We start from the raw sequence: 17895 nt of genomic DNA on the forward strand, positions 1-17895 counted from the left end.
TGCGATTTTAGATGAAAAACGAAAGAAAATTGCGTTGTAATTATTACGCTTTATTATTACAGGATTATCCAATATCCAGGATGATGTGAGTTATTAAGAAGAAAAAAAAGAAAACGTGGCTTCGCAGCTTCGGCAGCGCGAGCATCATCGGGCGAAAACGCGTAGGCTCGTTCATCGTACAAGTCAGGTATAGATTAATAATAGATTAATAACAGATCGTAGAGCACGGCAATCGTTCCCACCTTATTCCGACGTGAAATTTAAAGTGCTTCGACCACTTCGATCAAACCGCTCTGTATTCTCACCTAATTATGCTTCTAGCAACAGCTCATAGATAGCGCGCGACACGATATGATTTTAGTTTGTAGTAGTAAGCGTGCATGTACGCCACTCTCTATGCCTCGCGAGTGCGTGTTCCGAGTTAAGCGGATAACCCTGTACACACGATGACTATTCCATAATCGGAAATTCGTAAAGATAAAATTGGACATGCAAGACGGTATTATCGTAATTCAATATGTATGTCCGTATTAGCAACGCGGTTCTCTCGCGAAGACTGTAATTTCAAAAGTCATTTATGTTTGAGAAAGACGCGAAAAACGGTTAAGCGGAATTTTAGATCGGAAGCAAACGATTTGACCGTAGCTACCGTTTGTTTCGCGTCCGATAGTTGTTAACGCGTAGAAATATTTCATTAGACATGAGAATCGATAGACGCGATAGGTCAGAACTTTACATAGTGTGAAAACAACGTTAGTGTAAATCGAGCTAGTATGACGGACGCATACCGTCATTCTTTGCTTTGAAAGCCGGTTTACCGATTCGCACGAGATCGAAATAATGCGTTACGTTTCTTGGCTCTCATTTCTATCTGTACCTCTCGGTGAATTTGTCGGAAATTGCGGTAACCTTGGATCCATTGTACGCGTCTCCGAGAGTGAAACAGAAGGGAGGTTATGGTCTTCGTTTGGACGGCGGAACAGTGAGTACTAGGTGTTATTTACTTACAACGCATTTTTTTATTTCCACTCAACCGTTAAGACAAGCTAAAAAATTCAAAACCTTCGTTAAATTTGACACAGCAAATATAATATATAAATATGACAAGTGACCGATAAGCGACTGTACACTAGCGTCGCTATCGTTATTTCGTTTCTTTGCTACTATTACTAGATCGCGAGTATCTACGTGAATGTACATTTTTATGAACACAACAAAATTAGGATAAGACCTAGATAGAAGTTTTACTTATTAAAAATTATAACAATCACTCTGAATATTTTACTGCATATTTTTGAACGTTATAAGCATTCTATATGTACTTTTGCATCTTCAAATTTCGCATAAATGCATGAAAATTTGCAGGTTGCTTATCGATTATTATCGATATCGCATTTTTAAACACATCAATTCCCGTTTCTCTTATTGGGATGAGAAGCATCGTCTTTTTTCGGTAATTGTATGGAATAGCGAGGTCAGACTTCACCGATCTCGACGATCTTGAAATATATCTCTAAGATCGATATCTTGAGCAACTTTTCTCTGCAGATTTAGTAGTCATACTCGACTTTAGTTTCCGAGATACGTATTTTTTTTCACGTTAGTGTTACATTATATTCTGACGTGGACGACCACCTTGTAGCGGTCATATTTTTATATGGATCGATACAAATTTAACTCGTCGATGGTAATCATTTTTAATAGAAATAAATAAGAATATTTTTTACATTATTGCGACATTACAAGAACACGTATCTGGTAATATTCTGTAATAGTCTGTTGCAACAGTCGACAATCAGTTGCGATAACATCGTTACGATTACATTCGAATTGCTATGGTATTGTTAATGACGGCGGAGCTGTAAATTCGCCTGCCAGATTTCATTGAGAACTTACGAGAACTCCACACCTTTGGATAATTTTTTGTGCGCATATATAAAAAGCATTGTTAGAGGTGAAACGGCCTTTGCGGTGAATCGGTCGTTCCCAAACGGAATACAACGGTATTTAGTAAGCAAAAATGGTAATTTTGCATATACATACACACGTAGTCTATAAAGAAAGTAAAAGTAAGTAAGACTTGTCCATTGTCTATCGTTTCAACAATATCTTCTCTATTGCGGTGTTTCTGATTCGAGTAGCGCTCCGAACTCGTATTTCTTTGCTCTTTCGTCGTATGGAAAGAAACATACGGTATCCCAAACACGTTGAAACATGTTAAAAAATGCTAAATATACAACTTTCGAATAACCTCGAAAATTTCTCATTTAGATCGTTGATATTAATATAAAAGATATTCTTATCATCGATCGTTTGCATTTCAGTTAATCTAAAAGGGCAAAATAAATTGCTCTATAGATAGAGTAGATCGTAAGGAAACAGAACGTTTATCGCATGCCTTTCGTCGAGCTAAGTAAATTTCAAGTTAAGTTGCATTCGTGGCATTGAAACTGTTAACGTTAACTTGGTTATCGATCGTGTCGCTGAATCTTTAATTGTTCTTTCCGATAAAAGGCCGAGTGAATCGCTTCGGACAGAAGTTGCCAATATTTAATACATTCTGTGGTTTTACGTCGGGCGTGTACGTCGTCAACTTACACGTGTGCCTATGCCGATTGCTACGCTTGTCAACATCGATCAAAAAAATAAGGGAGAGAGAGAGAGAGAGAGAGAGAGAGAGAGAAGTTTGAAAGGTAAGAGATGAAAAGTAAGAAGAAAAATCAAATTGTCTAAATATCGTTAAAATATCTCTGTTAATTCTATGATTATACATATAGAGATAGGTATAGAGATAGGTCATATATAAATATTTTTAACTATTCTAATGTTTAAGGTGAAACGTAGATCCTAAGAGTAGTAGGCTCGCGGAACGGCTCTGCGTAGCCGTGAATGGCTCGTTAAACGCGCTGCAGATATATCTGGTCCGATACCGATAATCGCCATCCGTATCGAATCGAATATTAAGCGACATTTACCACGCATACAGCGAGGGAGGATTTGGGGTTGCGGGAATTGCGCGCGGTTTTGTTCGTAACCGCATAGATGAACATTCGGAAAAATGAACAGCTGAAATCGATGGCTAGGATCGTCCTATAACGGTGTGTATACACGAAGGAACACACAAATAATAATCTTCGTTTGCTAAAGACTATTTATCGCGATAGTATTTGATACCAAAGCATTGAAATAACAACGAAATAACAACGATAACAACGTTATCGTTTTAGTTTTATTAATAATAAACTTTCTAAGAGACTTTCTTTCCTTGCATTGCGTGTTATTATTATTATCGCAGAGAAAAGAACAAACTTTTAATACAGTGTCAAATGCCGAAGTTGAGACGACAGCTTTCGAACAATTGCCTCCTTAACTTCGTGCGATGCTCCCTTGATAAGACGAACTGAATTCTGTAAATAAATTACTCTCAGACCTAGACTATCGTAAAATCGATATTGCGTCGTGCACCGGCAGTTACTACCAAGTATTTATACGTTGAAGAAAGTTGTCCGAAAATACAAGATGTATTTTCAATTTATTGTATTACCAAAAAGTATCTTTCTTAATAATGTTTCATGTTATTCGTCTAACCATTCGTTCGTTCAAAGCGTGCATGACGATGTTATTTTCGACAGAAAACTTAGTTTCCAAAAAATTAATTTTTGAGGAGAAGTCGGTCAAAAAAATTAACTCGCAGCCGACAAGTTCGAAATTTGCGTATTAAATCCTATGTCACGTAGAACCTTCGTAGAAATCAAATATGTGGTCGTGGGATTATTAGACTTGCTACGTGAATTATTCCCACAACGAGAACGGTGTGTTTTGTCGCCGTTTTCAAATCACAAAATCAAATCGCACGATTAATCCTCACGGTGCGATTAATAACATGTATGATACACGTAATGACAATAACACGGACGGAAAGGCGTTCCGGTGCATTTGGTTTACCAAAAGTTTTATGGTCTTAGACGTCTTTTCGAACGAGGATGCATAACACGATCTTCGCGTGGCCTCGAGCACTAAAAATTCTGTAACGCTTGGGAATACAAATATATCTATAATCGTAGAAAACGTGATTTAATATTCTTGCCATCTCTCAAGAAGATACTTGTAATCGCGAATCATCGTAACGATAAATAAGAAGGAAGAAGAAATTTGAATGCTCTTAGTTCACGATAAGTAGAAAGTTGATGCTGTTGCAATGGCACAACCGTTATACGCTGAATCGTTTATCTACTTTACTGATTGTCCTACTATAAATATTTCGTCGAAAGATTAAAAGATGGAGATAAACAGAGTAATCAAATTATATAATTGTTGGAAATTACGTTAATCGAGTATGATATTTTAATCATAAGAAATCTGCACGTACTTAAAGTTTTATTTACAAATAAATTTCATATGTTTCGACTTAATAACGGCGGGCGCGTTCGTTCAGTTTCTCGCGTAATATTTTGCACGAACATACAAAATTGCGCAGAAGTTGCCAATGTTTCGATATAAAGTGCAGTTCTTCGCTGTAATGTCGCAGGTGAGCGAGAATTAAAAAATTCCAAAATCTACGTCTGCACGACACGGAGTCAGCGATGCGAAATATTTCGATTTTGATCTCGTTCAAATTCGCGATATCTGCGTCTCGAGCAGAAGTATTTCACCTAGCACGGATGACTGAAATGTTATTTCACGCAATAGCTTGTATTTTTGCTATAACCGCATTTTGCTGGTGACAGGGGCGAAAGGGAAGGGTGGTGCACGCTCGTGTAACGGTAAAACGAAAAATTGCTATCTGGTTGAATAAACTTGAAAAGACTCTCAACTATGTATTTGAGAATATGCGTTCTATATCCTGAAAAGAATCGCGAAAAATATCTAAACGAGAATTCTGATTCTTGAGACAAATCTTGCTTTCGCGCTCCCTTTCCTCTTTCTCTTTTCCAAATCGATCTATTTTCTAGTCCATCTTGAAAATGTAAATTCAACTCGTTCGTCGAGTTGTTCGAAACAAAGAAAGTTGATAAAATATCCCGTTTATCCCGTTTTTTAGATGATTTATTACAAGTACATGTATCGTATGGAATAGTTATGGAATTAACGATGAATTATATATATATATAGAAAAAAATACATAGATAACTGAAAAAGACGATAAGTGGATTTTATTCTTCTACGACGAAGAGAAAAATATGTTATCCGCGAATAGAGATATTTAGGCCTTGTCATGAAAATTATATAGAAATTATCAATTAAGTTTGCTTCGGGATAAATAGGTCGGTACATTGTACAGCGGCAGTAGACACTGGGCTTGATTACTCTGCAAGGGATCGTCAAGATTAATTATAGGGATAATAGGTTATTCAGAGCATTTAGGTGCTTGTAACGTGCAGAAAATATGAGACGAATAAAATTCTGCACGAAGTAATATTTATAGAACGAGTCTTTTTCTTGATCCACTGTTAATTTTGTATATACGCGGTTCCGAGTAATATCGTGTATAACGCATAAACCAGATGGATTAAAAATTCTTCGAGTCAGAATCGAATGAGATATTGCTAAGAACTACGTGTTATTACACGTAATATCTTGTACCGATGATAACGAGGATCAAGGAATTATTTTTGTTCGCAAAGAGCATGGAAACTAAGATTACAAAAATGCTATTACTCTGATATCACGGTATTCGTCTGCATTAGAGAATTAAAAGAAAGTATTTTGCCTTAAAATACTTTTCCAATCGTGAACACTTTGGTGAAACTGTAACAACGCCACGCGTCCCCTTTGATTTCCATGATTTTTCGAATATGTCGTAAAGTTCGACGTTTTGAACAAAAACAGCTTTTCCTATACGTATAGTGGCCACGGACGTCCATAGTTGTAAGATACTCGAACGAAAAGTCTATCGATACCGTTACAGTAAATCGTGCCTATAATCGCGCGTTTATGGCAGCGTATGGGTCGGTATTGGTTTCCGATAGTCTCACGGCAACCAGACAAAACGAAAACTAACTGCAAACTTGTATAAACTATAAACAAAAGATAAGAATTAGATTTCGGTTAAATGTTACTTTATTCGAGCACCGTGAGGCGGCCGGCTACCAATACCGACGCAATTATAGCCAGAATTCATTGCAATAAAATGTAAAGTAATGAGAAAAAATTTCACTTTGGTAGCGATTCTCATCCATGTGCTAACGATCGATCCAAAAAACATCCAATTCTATCTAATATTTCGTGCTTCGTTTCGCGGACTATTCCGTATTAATGTGCGTATCTGTATTAATTCTACTTCCCATTTGCTTCGTGTCGAAAACAGAAATGAAACGAGAGATAGGGAAGAAAAGGTAAAGAAAAATAAGGAAAAAATTAATACCTTCTTTTATATAAAATTTCAGTTAGAAAAACTAGGAAATTGTTGGCAAATGGGCTAGAAGCGAAAGAAGCACGTATCTCAGAATTACGCGAGATTGCTGCTAACGTTATATGTATACAAGTCGGGAAACAATGAAGATTTATCGACACTTATTTTCGTGAAACTGCAGAGAAGCTACCCCCTCCTCTCTGATTTCGGTGGTTTTGAAATATGTTATGAAATTTACCATCTTTAACGTGTTTTCCCTGTACATGTAACCGGCGGTCGGCCTTGGCTTCCGAGATACGTATTCTGCGTATAGTTGCGTCTCCGTAGGCGGTGTATGCCGCCACCTTATCTTACGTTTATAGCGTGTATCCTGTACACATGGTATATGTATAAACGAGGGTTGGGCGAGCTTAAACCCTAAACAGCAAAGCTAAAAACTAAGCGAAAAACTAAGCTGACTAAAAACTGTCCGCGATACATTTCAAACTCATCGAAATCGAATAACCGGTAGCTTCTCCGCGAGTTTATCTAAGTAGAAATTAAGAAATTGTTTAAAAGATCGGAGATAAAAGAATTGGTAACATAAAATTCGTCGACCGCTGATCGGGGAGGGAATGAAAAAAAGTGTGGTTATCAGCTTTAAAACGCAATCATTTCTGTAAGTAAAAATTCGCATCCGAATCAAATAGAGCGAGCTGGTCGGCAAGTTTTAATCCACGATCGTGGTATTGGCTTTTTTCTGGCGCTTGATAAAATGTTTCCGAGCCCGCAGCTGTACCATTCGCATACGCTATCAATAATTCGCACGAACTGAAAAAATCGCGATTCCGCGTGATTGATCGCTGCCCGACGATCAGCTTTCGAGCGACGATCAACGGGACGCGTATATGGAAAATAAAATGGAAATCGAATAACGATAGATGGAGACTAACTTTTCTACTTTTGATAGTAAAATGATCATCCTTCGACGTACGACGAAAAAAACGTCGGTACATTACGGCTCTAGCGAGAGATACAGAGCTGGATAAATAACAGCATGCTAGTATAAGATATTTCGACATTCGGATTAAGCGTTTAATTTAAGCGTTTAATTTAAGCGTTTAATTTAAGCGTTAATGATAGCAAGCTTCTCCGTGCACCAGCGACAATTTGTCGCTTACAAAAAAGGCCATTCGTTTATATGGACGTGCGCGCATTTGACGACGCGACTGCAGGATGACTTTATTTTCTGCTCTTTCTCTCTCTCCCTCCCTCTCCCTCTTCCCCCCCCCCCTCCCCATCGATCGGAAGTTCAATTTCTTCTTCTTTTTCTACTAACGTCATATATAAACGTCAAAGCGATACTTTTGTCGCTGGTGCGCGCACAGCCTAAAGCTGCGTCTACACTGTTATAATGTTATAATATATGTCTACATGAAACGTGTTTCTACTTGTATCACTTATTACAGGTGCAGATTCAGTTGCGTCCGCATCTAAGGAAACGAGATCGATCTTACCGTTGTGAAACATTCAGCTTGGACCTAGCTCGAGAACCATACGTGCTAGCGTCGAATAACTGAAGGCTATTTTTAAAGATATGTAAACACGCACACGCATACATTTAATTTGACGATAACAATGTATTTTATTAGATATTTTTCAATTAAAATCGATCGATGGCTCGTTTTAATTGTTCGTATGTCGCGGTATGCTTGTAATCGCAGAGGAAGACGAAACTTCTGTAATTAGCGAAAGAATAATTAATTTTAGTCGATCGTAATAGGAGTCAGCCCTTAGTCTAAGTCTAAATGCTTTTTTAATTTTTATTACCTTTCTTAATTTTATCCATTGATATTGGCGATAGCCTCGTTAAAATACTTGTGCTGATCGTTATGATTTTTAATTAACTGAAAATTTGAACGATACCGAGATGGAATTAAAATTACGTTCAAATAGTTTGCGATCTTACAATTAGTTTATCGATTGATCAGGAATTAAACGAAGTTCGGGGAAGTGGTACAGAGCTTCGACCAGCAATTAGCGGTCTTTCGGTTTCAATCGACGATCATCGACTTCAGTTATCGAGCTTCGATTTTAATAATTAGTTTCGATGAAAGCGAACTACGCGAGAACGTGGAGTTCGTAATCAACGTCTAGTTTCCATAAATTGTGCCCGAAGTGAATTCGTTCGATAGGGACTTTCTCCATATTTCCGCATAATTTTCCTATTCGCCATCCCCTTTATTTTTCGAAGGATGAACTCGAGATAAAAAATCGGCTAATTCTTAGCATAATCGTCTTAACGAAAGCACGAGAAATCACCGTTAGTACGTCGTGTAATGGTCGCGCAAACGAAGATATACGGCGAATAAATACGAAGGATAAACGAAATAACGCGTCCAGTCATTATCGTTCGTAAATACATGTGCGTGTACAAGGCGTCGATACGTATATGCACCTATATCGGCATGCCAACCAAATCGATGATTTATCTCTGATCTATTCGAAGTTTATAATCATGCCAACCGATTTGCAAACGATGGGTGTTGCGCTTTAATTCGAAACACGTTATCAGCTGCAACGTCAGCGACGCGGATGTTTTTCGACGGTATCTGCGCTTCATCTCGTAATATTGGAATTGCGTACGAACGTAGCCTAGGATCACGGATAGCAAGAAATATAACGGTAGGCTTTTTTAACGCAGTTGCACGATCTTTTCCTATGTTGCATCGCTGCAATTCGCCGTCAACTTTTTGTATCGTTACGCTAGAATTTCCGAGATACGGGAGTTTACGGTAGTTCTTAAAAGTAATTTTTGATGATCGTTAAGGGCCGGACGATGAAACATATACGACATATCGAATCGTACGTAGGTAAACATTTACACCGTGGCCCTCAATTCTATCGAAGTAAGTGTTTTGATTCCATCGATGTTATTTACCTATATCTTTTATTCGTTATTCGATCAAATTTGTCGTAGAATTCCGTAAATTATGTAACAATCTATTAATATTCGCTTACGCACGAATGGTAAGTGTGGCGTAAAGCGATGAATTTTTCCAGGAATTTCGTCGATCGAAATTCAGAAGCATCAGCGGTGCATTTCGCGAGATGATTATTCGTTGCAGCCTCGCCTCCGTTGCAAAGTAAATCTCAATGAAAGTGCGTAGAAGATTATCCGAAAATTAAAATTAATGGTCTGTATTTGCATTTTCATCGCAACGGCGAACATTAACGAACGGATGCCTAATAAAACCGAAACGGACGCGAAGAAAGAGTTTTCGTAGATTTATCGATCTTTTACCTTCCAGACTTGCATAATTTATAGCGTTTTTTTTTTTTTTCTTTTTCTTTTTTTTTTTTTGCAACGGCGTTCAACGGCACAAACAACGCGAAACCATTCTACGCAATAGCAAGGGAAACGAGATAATCTAGCAGTTGATATATAAACGAGATAACGCGGAAATTTGACGTTCGTCGGATGACTACGCGGCGGTCGAGCGTCGCCGGGTCGTACCACCAAATTATCGAAACTTTATCGTTCTTTTTCAAGAGAACGGTCGAGCGTCGCGTCTCCTTTCGGACTTTTTATCCTCGCGACAAGTAGAATACGATGGAACGGAGAAAGATTCGACCATGAATTTCAAGATACTGTTTTTACAAACGTTGGCGGATCCGAAAGCGTGTAGGTAGAATCACGTTGCGATGGTTTTTACAGTTACTTTCTTCCACCCTGTCCACGGTATAACGCGCCTGTACGATTGGATACATCATATGCGAATATAATTCGTATTTTTCACATACTCTTGATAAAATTCATCGAAAATCATTTTTTCAACGGAACGAATGCGTTAAAGAATGCTTCGAACGAGCGCGTCACAGAGATTTTGTACGATTCTCGACTTGGTCCGCGAATAGCCTTCGTCAGTGTCAATTAGTCGTCATTATCGCGGTTTCGACGTAACTCGCAGGAAGAAGAGAACTCGAGACGCATTGACGGAAGAAGGGAGGGATAACATTTGTGACAAACGTAACCGAGATTCTCTCCGTCACGAATCTCTTCTTTATTCGGTATTACAAGCACAGCGTCGTGTGAAGTCGTCGTTGCGAATCAGTGAACGATAATTGTCCTTCGAACTTGCTAACGCAAAACGTCATCGTATGCTTTTTCTAAATGCTCTCGTTGTTGACGTACATAGAAAAACGATGAAATAATATGGAATTATACTCGTACGATGGATTTATACGTATTTTGGATGGTCTGTCGAGTTTTAGGTCTAATATAATACTATATCTAACAACTATATCTAACAATGAAATTCGTCCGGTAAATGTTCTATCTTTCTTGTTTTGCCGATCGGACGAACGTATATCGATACGGAAATGGTCGTTCAACGTTTAAAATATGTATCGATATTCGCGTAAAAATTGCAATTAACAATTTTCTCGCGTAACGTTAATTTCTTTCTTATACGTTTTACGTGTATTTAGCACCAGTGACGAGTTGTAAACGGTTTCAGCGAAACGTTTTGAAAGGTCCGAGAGCTGCGAAAAATTCCTGGTATAACTCTTACCGTGTAATTTTCTTACGCTGTTAAGAGTTTGTTAAACCGATCAAGTTATTCGGAATAGGAACGATCTCGTCGATTTCAACGATCCCGAAACATGTTCCGAAACATGTCAAGTTCGATGTTCCGAAAAACTTGTTCTCGTACGTACCGCATCTTAATTTCCAAGATATTGGCAAAAAAATTCAATGAAATTTAGGTTAAGATCACGCTAATCGGTCTACGGTAGGAGATATTTTTATATAGACCAACTTAAGCTTGACTCATCGGTGAAAGAGCGATGACCATTTGGTCAAGAACGTAACGAAACTATACCTACCGTCATCGAAAGCTTTATTACGGAATAAATAATTATTTAGGGAAATAATTTGCGGAATACAAATTTATAAAATAAATCGTTAAATAACACGTGTAAATATAAATTTCGCTTTATTTCTTTTCGAAGGTTTGTCGGATAACGCGTAAAAGAAATTGTGAAAAAATTGCAATCGATCGGAATCACGCGCTAGATATTTCACACTGTACGATACACGCGATGATAATGCGTTGTTTCAAGTTATACGAGAAATTATCCGTATGACACTTGTGCTTCTACGATGGGTGTGGTGCGAATTCTACCAGACTCCGACTGGTATACATTATCGAATATTCGATGGAAAATTTTCCAGATGCAGCTGCATCTTATTACGTACAACCTACGTTATAAACTTTGGCCGATAAGTATCGTTCCAAGAAAATATCGTCCGTTTCGTGTATTTCTGCGTTATAACGACAAACGGAATTTAATTTGTTAAGCAAAAATCGAAGCACATGTATTAAATAGCAAAGTTAGAGAATCGACTTTCTTCGAGCATGTTTTTTTTTTTTTGTAAGCGTAGTGCATAATTTGTATCCAGCGAGATAAAGACGAGTTTCTTTGTCCAAAATTTTACAGGACCAGAAACGTATGTTTTGTGCGCTCGCATTAGGTACATACATTAATTATACATGCTGAACGTATACGTAGGAAAGGCAAGTCTAACCGTGCAACTTCTCGTTGTCTAACTGGTGGTGTACTTTAGGTTGCGTGCATCTCTGCGTTCGACACAAGCCTTAAAGAATTATCACGGACCAGAGTTTTTGATTTTTAGTTAACGGTGATTAGAGTGGCAAGGAAAAATTGTTCAAACACGGTGGAAGGTGGAATCGTTCGATTCTATAAAGTTTTCGCGAAAGAAAGCAGTGTACGCTTCGCCACCCGGCTTGCTAGCTAGTGTAAAAACATCTTCGAGCGAGATCAAACTGGCGAAGCGAATGTAGAAACTTTGCCCGTCGAAACGACCCCGAATGGATCGTCGTGTAATTTTTCCGTACCAAGCTATAACAGTTGGAAAATTAACAATTTTTGACGAAAATTTTCTCATCCTTTGATTTTCTAGCCAAAAGTGTATGTAGCAACAGGGTACACGTCATTACCATCAGTTTCATTCGGTTTCATCCTCTCCTCTTTATCGCAACCTTGTATCGATTCAATGTCACCGAAAAGTAGCATTTTCAATTCGTATTTTCTTGCTCTTTCATCGTGTGATTTACACTTCGACAAAAATATGGCGACCCTACTTAAACAACGCAACAACCTCCAAGTAAGCTTGAATATTTTTGCTCGCATCGTCGCCATCTACGTAAAAAACAATAAAACACCGTTCTTATACTTTTTATCGTCATTTCTAGTATCATTTATCGCTTGACAGCTATTTCGAATGGCAGAAATTTGTAGACACGCTGTGTAACGATAGATGCGAACAGACTAACTTTCGATTTAACTTTCCATTTGGGTTTTAGAGGCAATCGGAAGAGTACAAAAATCATTTGCATTTTTTAATTTAACGCCAAGATTCCGTATCTTTTCTCCGTTTCTTTTCTCGTGACAGAAAAATGACAAGAAAGTCGGGGTCCTATAAAATAGAGCGACATTACGAGTAAGTAGTACGTACGACTGCCAAGCACGCTCCTTCGTTCTTAGAGCATTCAAGGTGACTGTTTCGCGAGCAAAATACGAAAGAAGAAAAAAATGAAACGGGTGCATAGGTCGGCTGTGCGCGTGCCTCTCGCTTCGCATAATTTCTCGTTTAAGAGGTTAAGAATTCGTTAATTGCTCCGCTCACTTTTACGCTTTACGCTTTTATGCGTGTCTTGGAGCGAAGACATATTTAGGGAAAATTTGTACTAGCGCATACTCTTATTTATTTCTATTCCGGAAAGGAGAAAGAAAGAGAAAGAAAGAGAGGGAAGGAGAAGGAGAGGACGGTTAAAGCTGACTCGTTATATCGTTGTTCGAGTTAAATAATACAAGCATCCTTGGAAAATCCTTCGGATACTGGAAAGCGTAAATTCTTGTTACTATATATGTACGTATAGATTAATCGTACGATACGCGATTCCTATTATAATAAACAATGTAACTATATCGGTGGTTCGTTGATACGCGTGTTTACGGTATACGTAGACCTACGTATGTGCCTAGAATGTCAGAGTAGACGTTTCGATGCGACAGTGTTCCGATATATGAAATATCGCGATATACCGACCGCTTCGCCGCTTCATCGGATACTCTCCATTATTCTCTGATATATTTCGTGAATATCTTTTGCAGACAATTACCATATTTTTCACAGTCGTTACTTCCTAATCGGAAAATTGAAACGAAAGTTACCCATGTTGCTTTTTCTCTAATCTTCTCTAATCTTTTCGAACTTTTTTTCTAATTGCGACTAAAATTTAATACGGTAAACTTCAACGTTCTCGCAATCTTCCTTCCAAAGGACGAACGTTTTTGTCATTTTTCTATTAAGCGGGTTTAATCTCCTGGCTCGTAGGGGAAACGATCTCCACAGCAGGTTACGCGTAACGTTTACGAAGAAAGCGCCGCAAAGAAATTCGAACACGCGGCAGAATTTCCCGCAAAACTCTCGTTGAAAAACCTTGACCCCGCGTCCGGCATACGCGTCGATAGGTTAGAAAAAAGATATACGTCCATAAAGCGAGCCCGTATTTGGACGGGGATTGCCCGAATTGTTTCGGTGATTGAATTTACCGCGTTAATCGAAGTTATTGTCACGTATCTAATCGGTGGCTCGCGATATTGACTTAAAATTACTTTTCGCTGTTTCGATCAACGCGTGCATCCAATGTCTCTGACGAAACCGTGCTAACGACGTTCCGAAAAAGTAGCATTAAACTTTGTAGCTATTACGTTTAAATTAAAAAAAAATTCTTTTTTTTTTAGGTTTTTTATAACGCAGTACAAAATTCTCTCGAAGAAATTTCCGCCAGATAATCCTTTCGTTTTAATTGGATTTCTAGCTTTAACCTTCTTCCGTTATCTTCTGTTATATTTTTATTCCTTTACCGTTGAGATAGAAAATGTCAAAATTCGAACGTTGACAAAATTAATTCTTAGAACAGATACGTGCAACGATTAAACGTATCGTAGTAACGTAAACGTAGTACGCAGTGGATTTGTAGAATCGAATCGCATATGAAAAGAAGACTGTAAGCTTTTAGACCTGAAAACTGTCAAGCCTCGATGATGGTATATTATGCCGATATTAAAAGAATGTGCTGTAAATGTACTATAAAGTTTATTACGTAGACGCAATTTTGTCTAACGCTACAAAGATTATCTCCATTATTGTACTTAATTATTTTGTAATAGGTACTATGTAAGAAAAATATAATGCTTTTATCTTACATTGTTCATGAAGATGTGTTCGAACGAATACGACGATGAAACGAATACGTTACTAATATCGAGTATATGGAATTTTCATCGAATCAGCGATTAAACGATGTTATCCTTATTTCTATATGACGTTATCGACGAGTAATCGTCCGTTTACGTCGTATACCTGTAAACTGCAGCAATAAACATCTTCGATAGACACCGTACTTTTTCGTTTCTTTCTTTTCCAGCATTCGTGCAATTCTGTATTCCAGCTACGACTCCATTCCCGAACATTCTTACTAATTATTTAAAAATGTTCCTTTCTGCTTCACGTTGTCACCTGTGTGACGAGTGTACACGTTCGAAATTAGAAGATCAAACTATGCGGGTTTCTAACGCGAACTAAGTGGTCTCGTGACAAGGCCATCGTGAAACTAGTTTTTTCCAGTACCTAAAACGCTTCTTTTCCTCTCAAAATCTGACGTGCAAACGACATTACGATCTTCTTCAAAACAATATCATCGTTCCACGTGACCAACGCCAGCTGGTTAACATAATCGGAAACGTTCCTAACTAACAACTCAAACTGCGATATTTTCTAATTCGATTTAAAACATCACACACACGCCACTCGACAACCACTTCTTTCCGGTATTCAAATAATAATTCCGATAACAACCGATGCGCGAATAGCCACGAGCGACCATTCGTGACAAAGAAACGTGATCTTATTCAAAATTTGAAGCTCCGATCATCTTTCTAACGATCTAAACGATTTCGCGACATCTTCAGGGAATTAGTTGCTCCTACGATATATCATCCTTGGATAGCCTTTTTAACGCAGGATTCTTCGGTCGACCGATAATTCTACTTGTTCGCGAGTTTTTTCTATTATGCAACGTCGCTATTTCTATTACGTTGTCGCGAACGGCGTTTTCACCTTATGGCTTTACGCGTTAATTTCAGTACGCGTTAATAGCGTTGATTTCCCCTATTTTGATCGTTATTCGTAAATCGTTAGTTCAGAAAATATTCGTTGTTCCCGTAGTCTCGTTTCTGCCTGCAGAAATAGCCTGATCAACGCAACGATTACCGATAAATCTCCAAGTTTCGAGTAGCTCTGTTTCAAACATCTTTTCACGCCGTTTATCACGTACATGGTAATTATACATTTCTCGCGCGTATATAATTACGAATGAATTTCTGAAGTACGTAATATTTCCTCGTATACTTTGTTCCATCCTTATCCCTCCCCTCCCTCCCCTTCGTCTTCTTTGTCCATTTTTCCTCGTACCCTTATATTTGCCCGCCACTTGGCGCTCGTGCTTCGACAAATAAATTGCAAGCATATTTTTCCGTCGCATTATCGCTGGAAAAAAATATAGGTTATTAAAGGCGAGGGAAGGAAGAAAAAAATCGTGTGGCCGGCCGTGTGCGCGTGTTGCGCGGATCCGACCGAGTAAAAAATAATTCTCGTCGGGAAAATTTTCGTGGTCGCGATAATGAGAACTAATAATAATTGGTAGTAGACGTTAGCGGAAGTCCGCGACAGAACGATCGCGAGAGAAGGAATAATTCCCGGGGCATGATTATTGGCGGAGACGCGTGCGCGCGGCTCTGCCATGTGTATAACGACGTGGCTCGTTAAATCGCTCGCCTCGTCACGAGAACCACGGACAGTCGATTAACGGGATAATACGTTGCATTGGCCTTTCTGTTCTTTCCTCTCTGTCTTCTTCCTTCTTCTTTTCCCCTTTCGGCGTATCCTGCCGATTTTCATTTTTCATTCGTTCCTGCGTTTATGGAAATTTGAACGGATGAAAGGGCTGAACCCGTGACAACAAAAATTGTTAATATCCCAATTCTTGACTTTACCTAGCGAGTAAAGGTACCCTAAAGTTGTATACGCGTTAAACGATAGAGCGAGAAACGATATACGCACATGCTTGGCATTTAAGTCGCATTTAAGGTAACGTTTTCCTTCTCAAACTTCTAAAGTCGAAACGTCTAAAACATGACGCGCCATGGTAAGAAGAGGTTAACGCGCGAAAACTACTTTTCGAGATAAAAGCGTTTAAAAAGTTATGCGCCCAATAGCGGAGTCGTCTGTGTTTCGCTTACAGCCGTGTTACGCGTTTCATTTCACACTGATCGGAATACGTATGTACATGTAGTCTACAACGTGTTTAAAAGTGACGAAGATTATACGAACGATCAAAGACGTTTTGTAATTTTTATCGACGTAAAAAGCAATTGTCCGCTTTAATTACCGATACACGATTTTGATCGTGTATCGCGAATCGGATTTGGTCTAATTGCAAAGAGCGTACTTTTGCCAGCAGAAGAAGCACGAAGAAGTCGGAATCAACGTTTCTGCAGCTTGTTCGAAATCGCAAGAAATATCATTTTATTAATAAGCCGCGGTAAATTTAATATTTTCGAGTCCGATGGTCGTTAAACCGTTCGAAGAAAAAAAGCGAGAGAATTACGTACGCTCGAACAAAAAGACAAAGCCGAGCCATTTTTCATCGACAAATGAAAAAAGTAAAATTATCTGCCGTAAGTGAAATATCATAATCGTTTTATTCTCAACGCGAAGAAATAAGAAACGAAAGAAAGAAAATTCTTTCTTTTTCTTGCAACGAAATACCGCTTTCTCTCCGGACAATTATTTCAAACTTTACCAATTGCAAATGTTCCTCTCCGGCCTGCAACGAAACGGAGGAGAAATTCCAGCTCCATTTTCCACGATCTGTCTTACCGTACTTTCTCTTTTACCGATTCTCCTATCTGCCGAATAATTACACGACGGCGCAACAGCTGCAACAGTGAAATATCCAACAGCCACCCCTGGTTTAGCACGAACTTACGAAACTACGACCTTTCGAATCAGCGGTCGAACGAATATCGAGAAATTAATTAACGCCAGTGGCCAACAGATTACATAAAATAATATCGACTGTATTCTTTGGAAACTTACTAACCCGAGGCACCAGACGAATCGTGGAAATAGCAAATACATTTTAACTTGGTCGTGCAGCGCGCTCTCTGAGAGGTTGGCCGAAAAGAAATATAAGATTTTGAAGGAAAACTTAATTAACACGGTCGGCTGTGTCGAACCTTCTATCTCTTAAATTCTGGCAAACGACCATGAAACGGTTGCCTGTGTCCACGATGAATCTTGCACGAAGATTTCTTCTTTTTCTGCACACGTCTGAACAAGTAATTTAAAAATAAATACTTAGAGCCTACCTACCTACCTACCTACCTACCTACCTACTTATGTGCGAACG

General features: G+C 38.6%; 1 protein-coding gene across 2 annotated transcripts in view; it reads left to right on the forward strand.

The window, feature by feature from the left end:
* The first annotated feature begins 502 nt into the window (after nucleotides 1-502).
* The window catches only part of Nha1 (Na[+]/H[+] hydrogen antiporter 1), a 91210-nt gene continuing 73817 nt past the window's right edge, over nucleotides 503-17895 (forward strand). Inside the window, exon 1 of one of the 2 annotated variants that reach the window (XM_069118803.1) lies at nucleotides 503-982. In XM_069118803.1, the coding sequence (XP_068974904.1) occupies nucleotides 957-982 (26 nt within the window). In that variant the 5' untranslated portion in view covers nucleotides 503-956. The remainder of the gene's footprint in view (nucleotides 983-17895) is intronic. The other variant, XM_069118804.1, reaches the window with a different exon arrangement.

The sequence above is a fragment of the Bombus flavifrons genome, chromosome 8 (genome assembly GCF_040668555.2).
Source record: "Bombus flavifrons isolate JBK064 chromosome 8, iyBomFlav1_principal, whole genome shotgun sequence".
Taxonomy (NCBI): Eukaryota; Metazoa; Arthropoda; class Insecta; order Hymenoptera; family Apidae; genus Bombus; species Bombus flavifrons.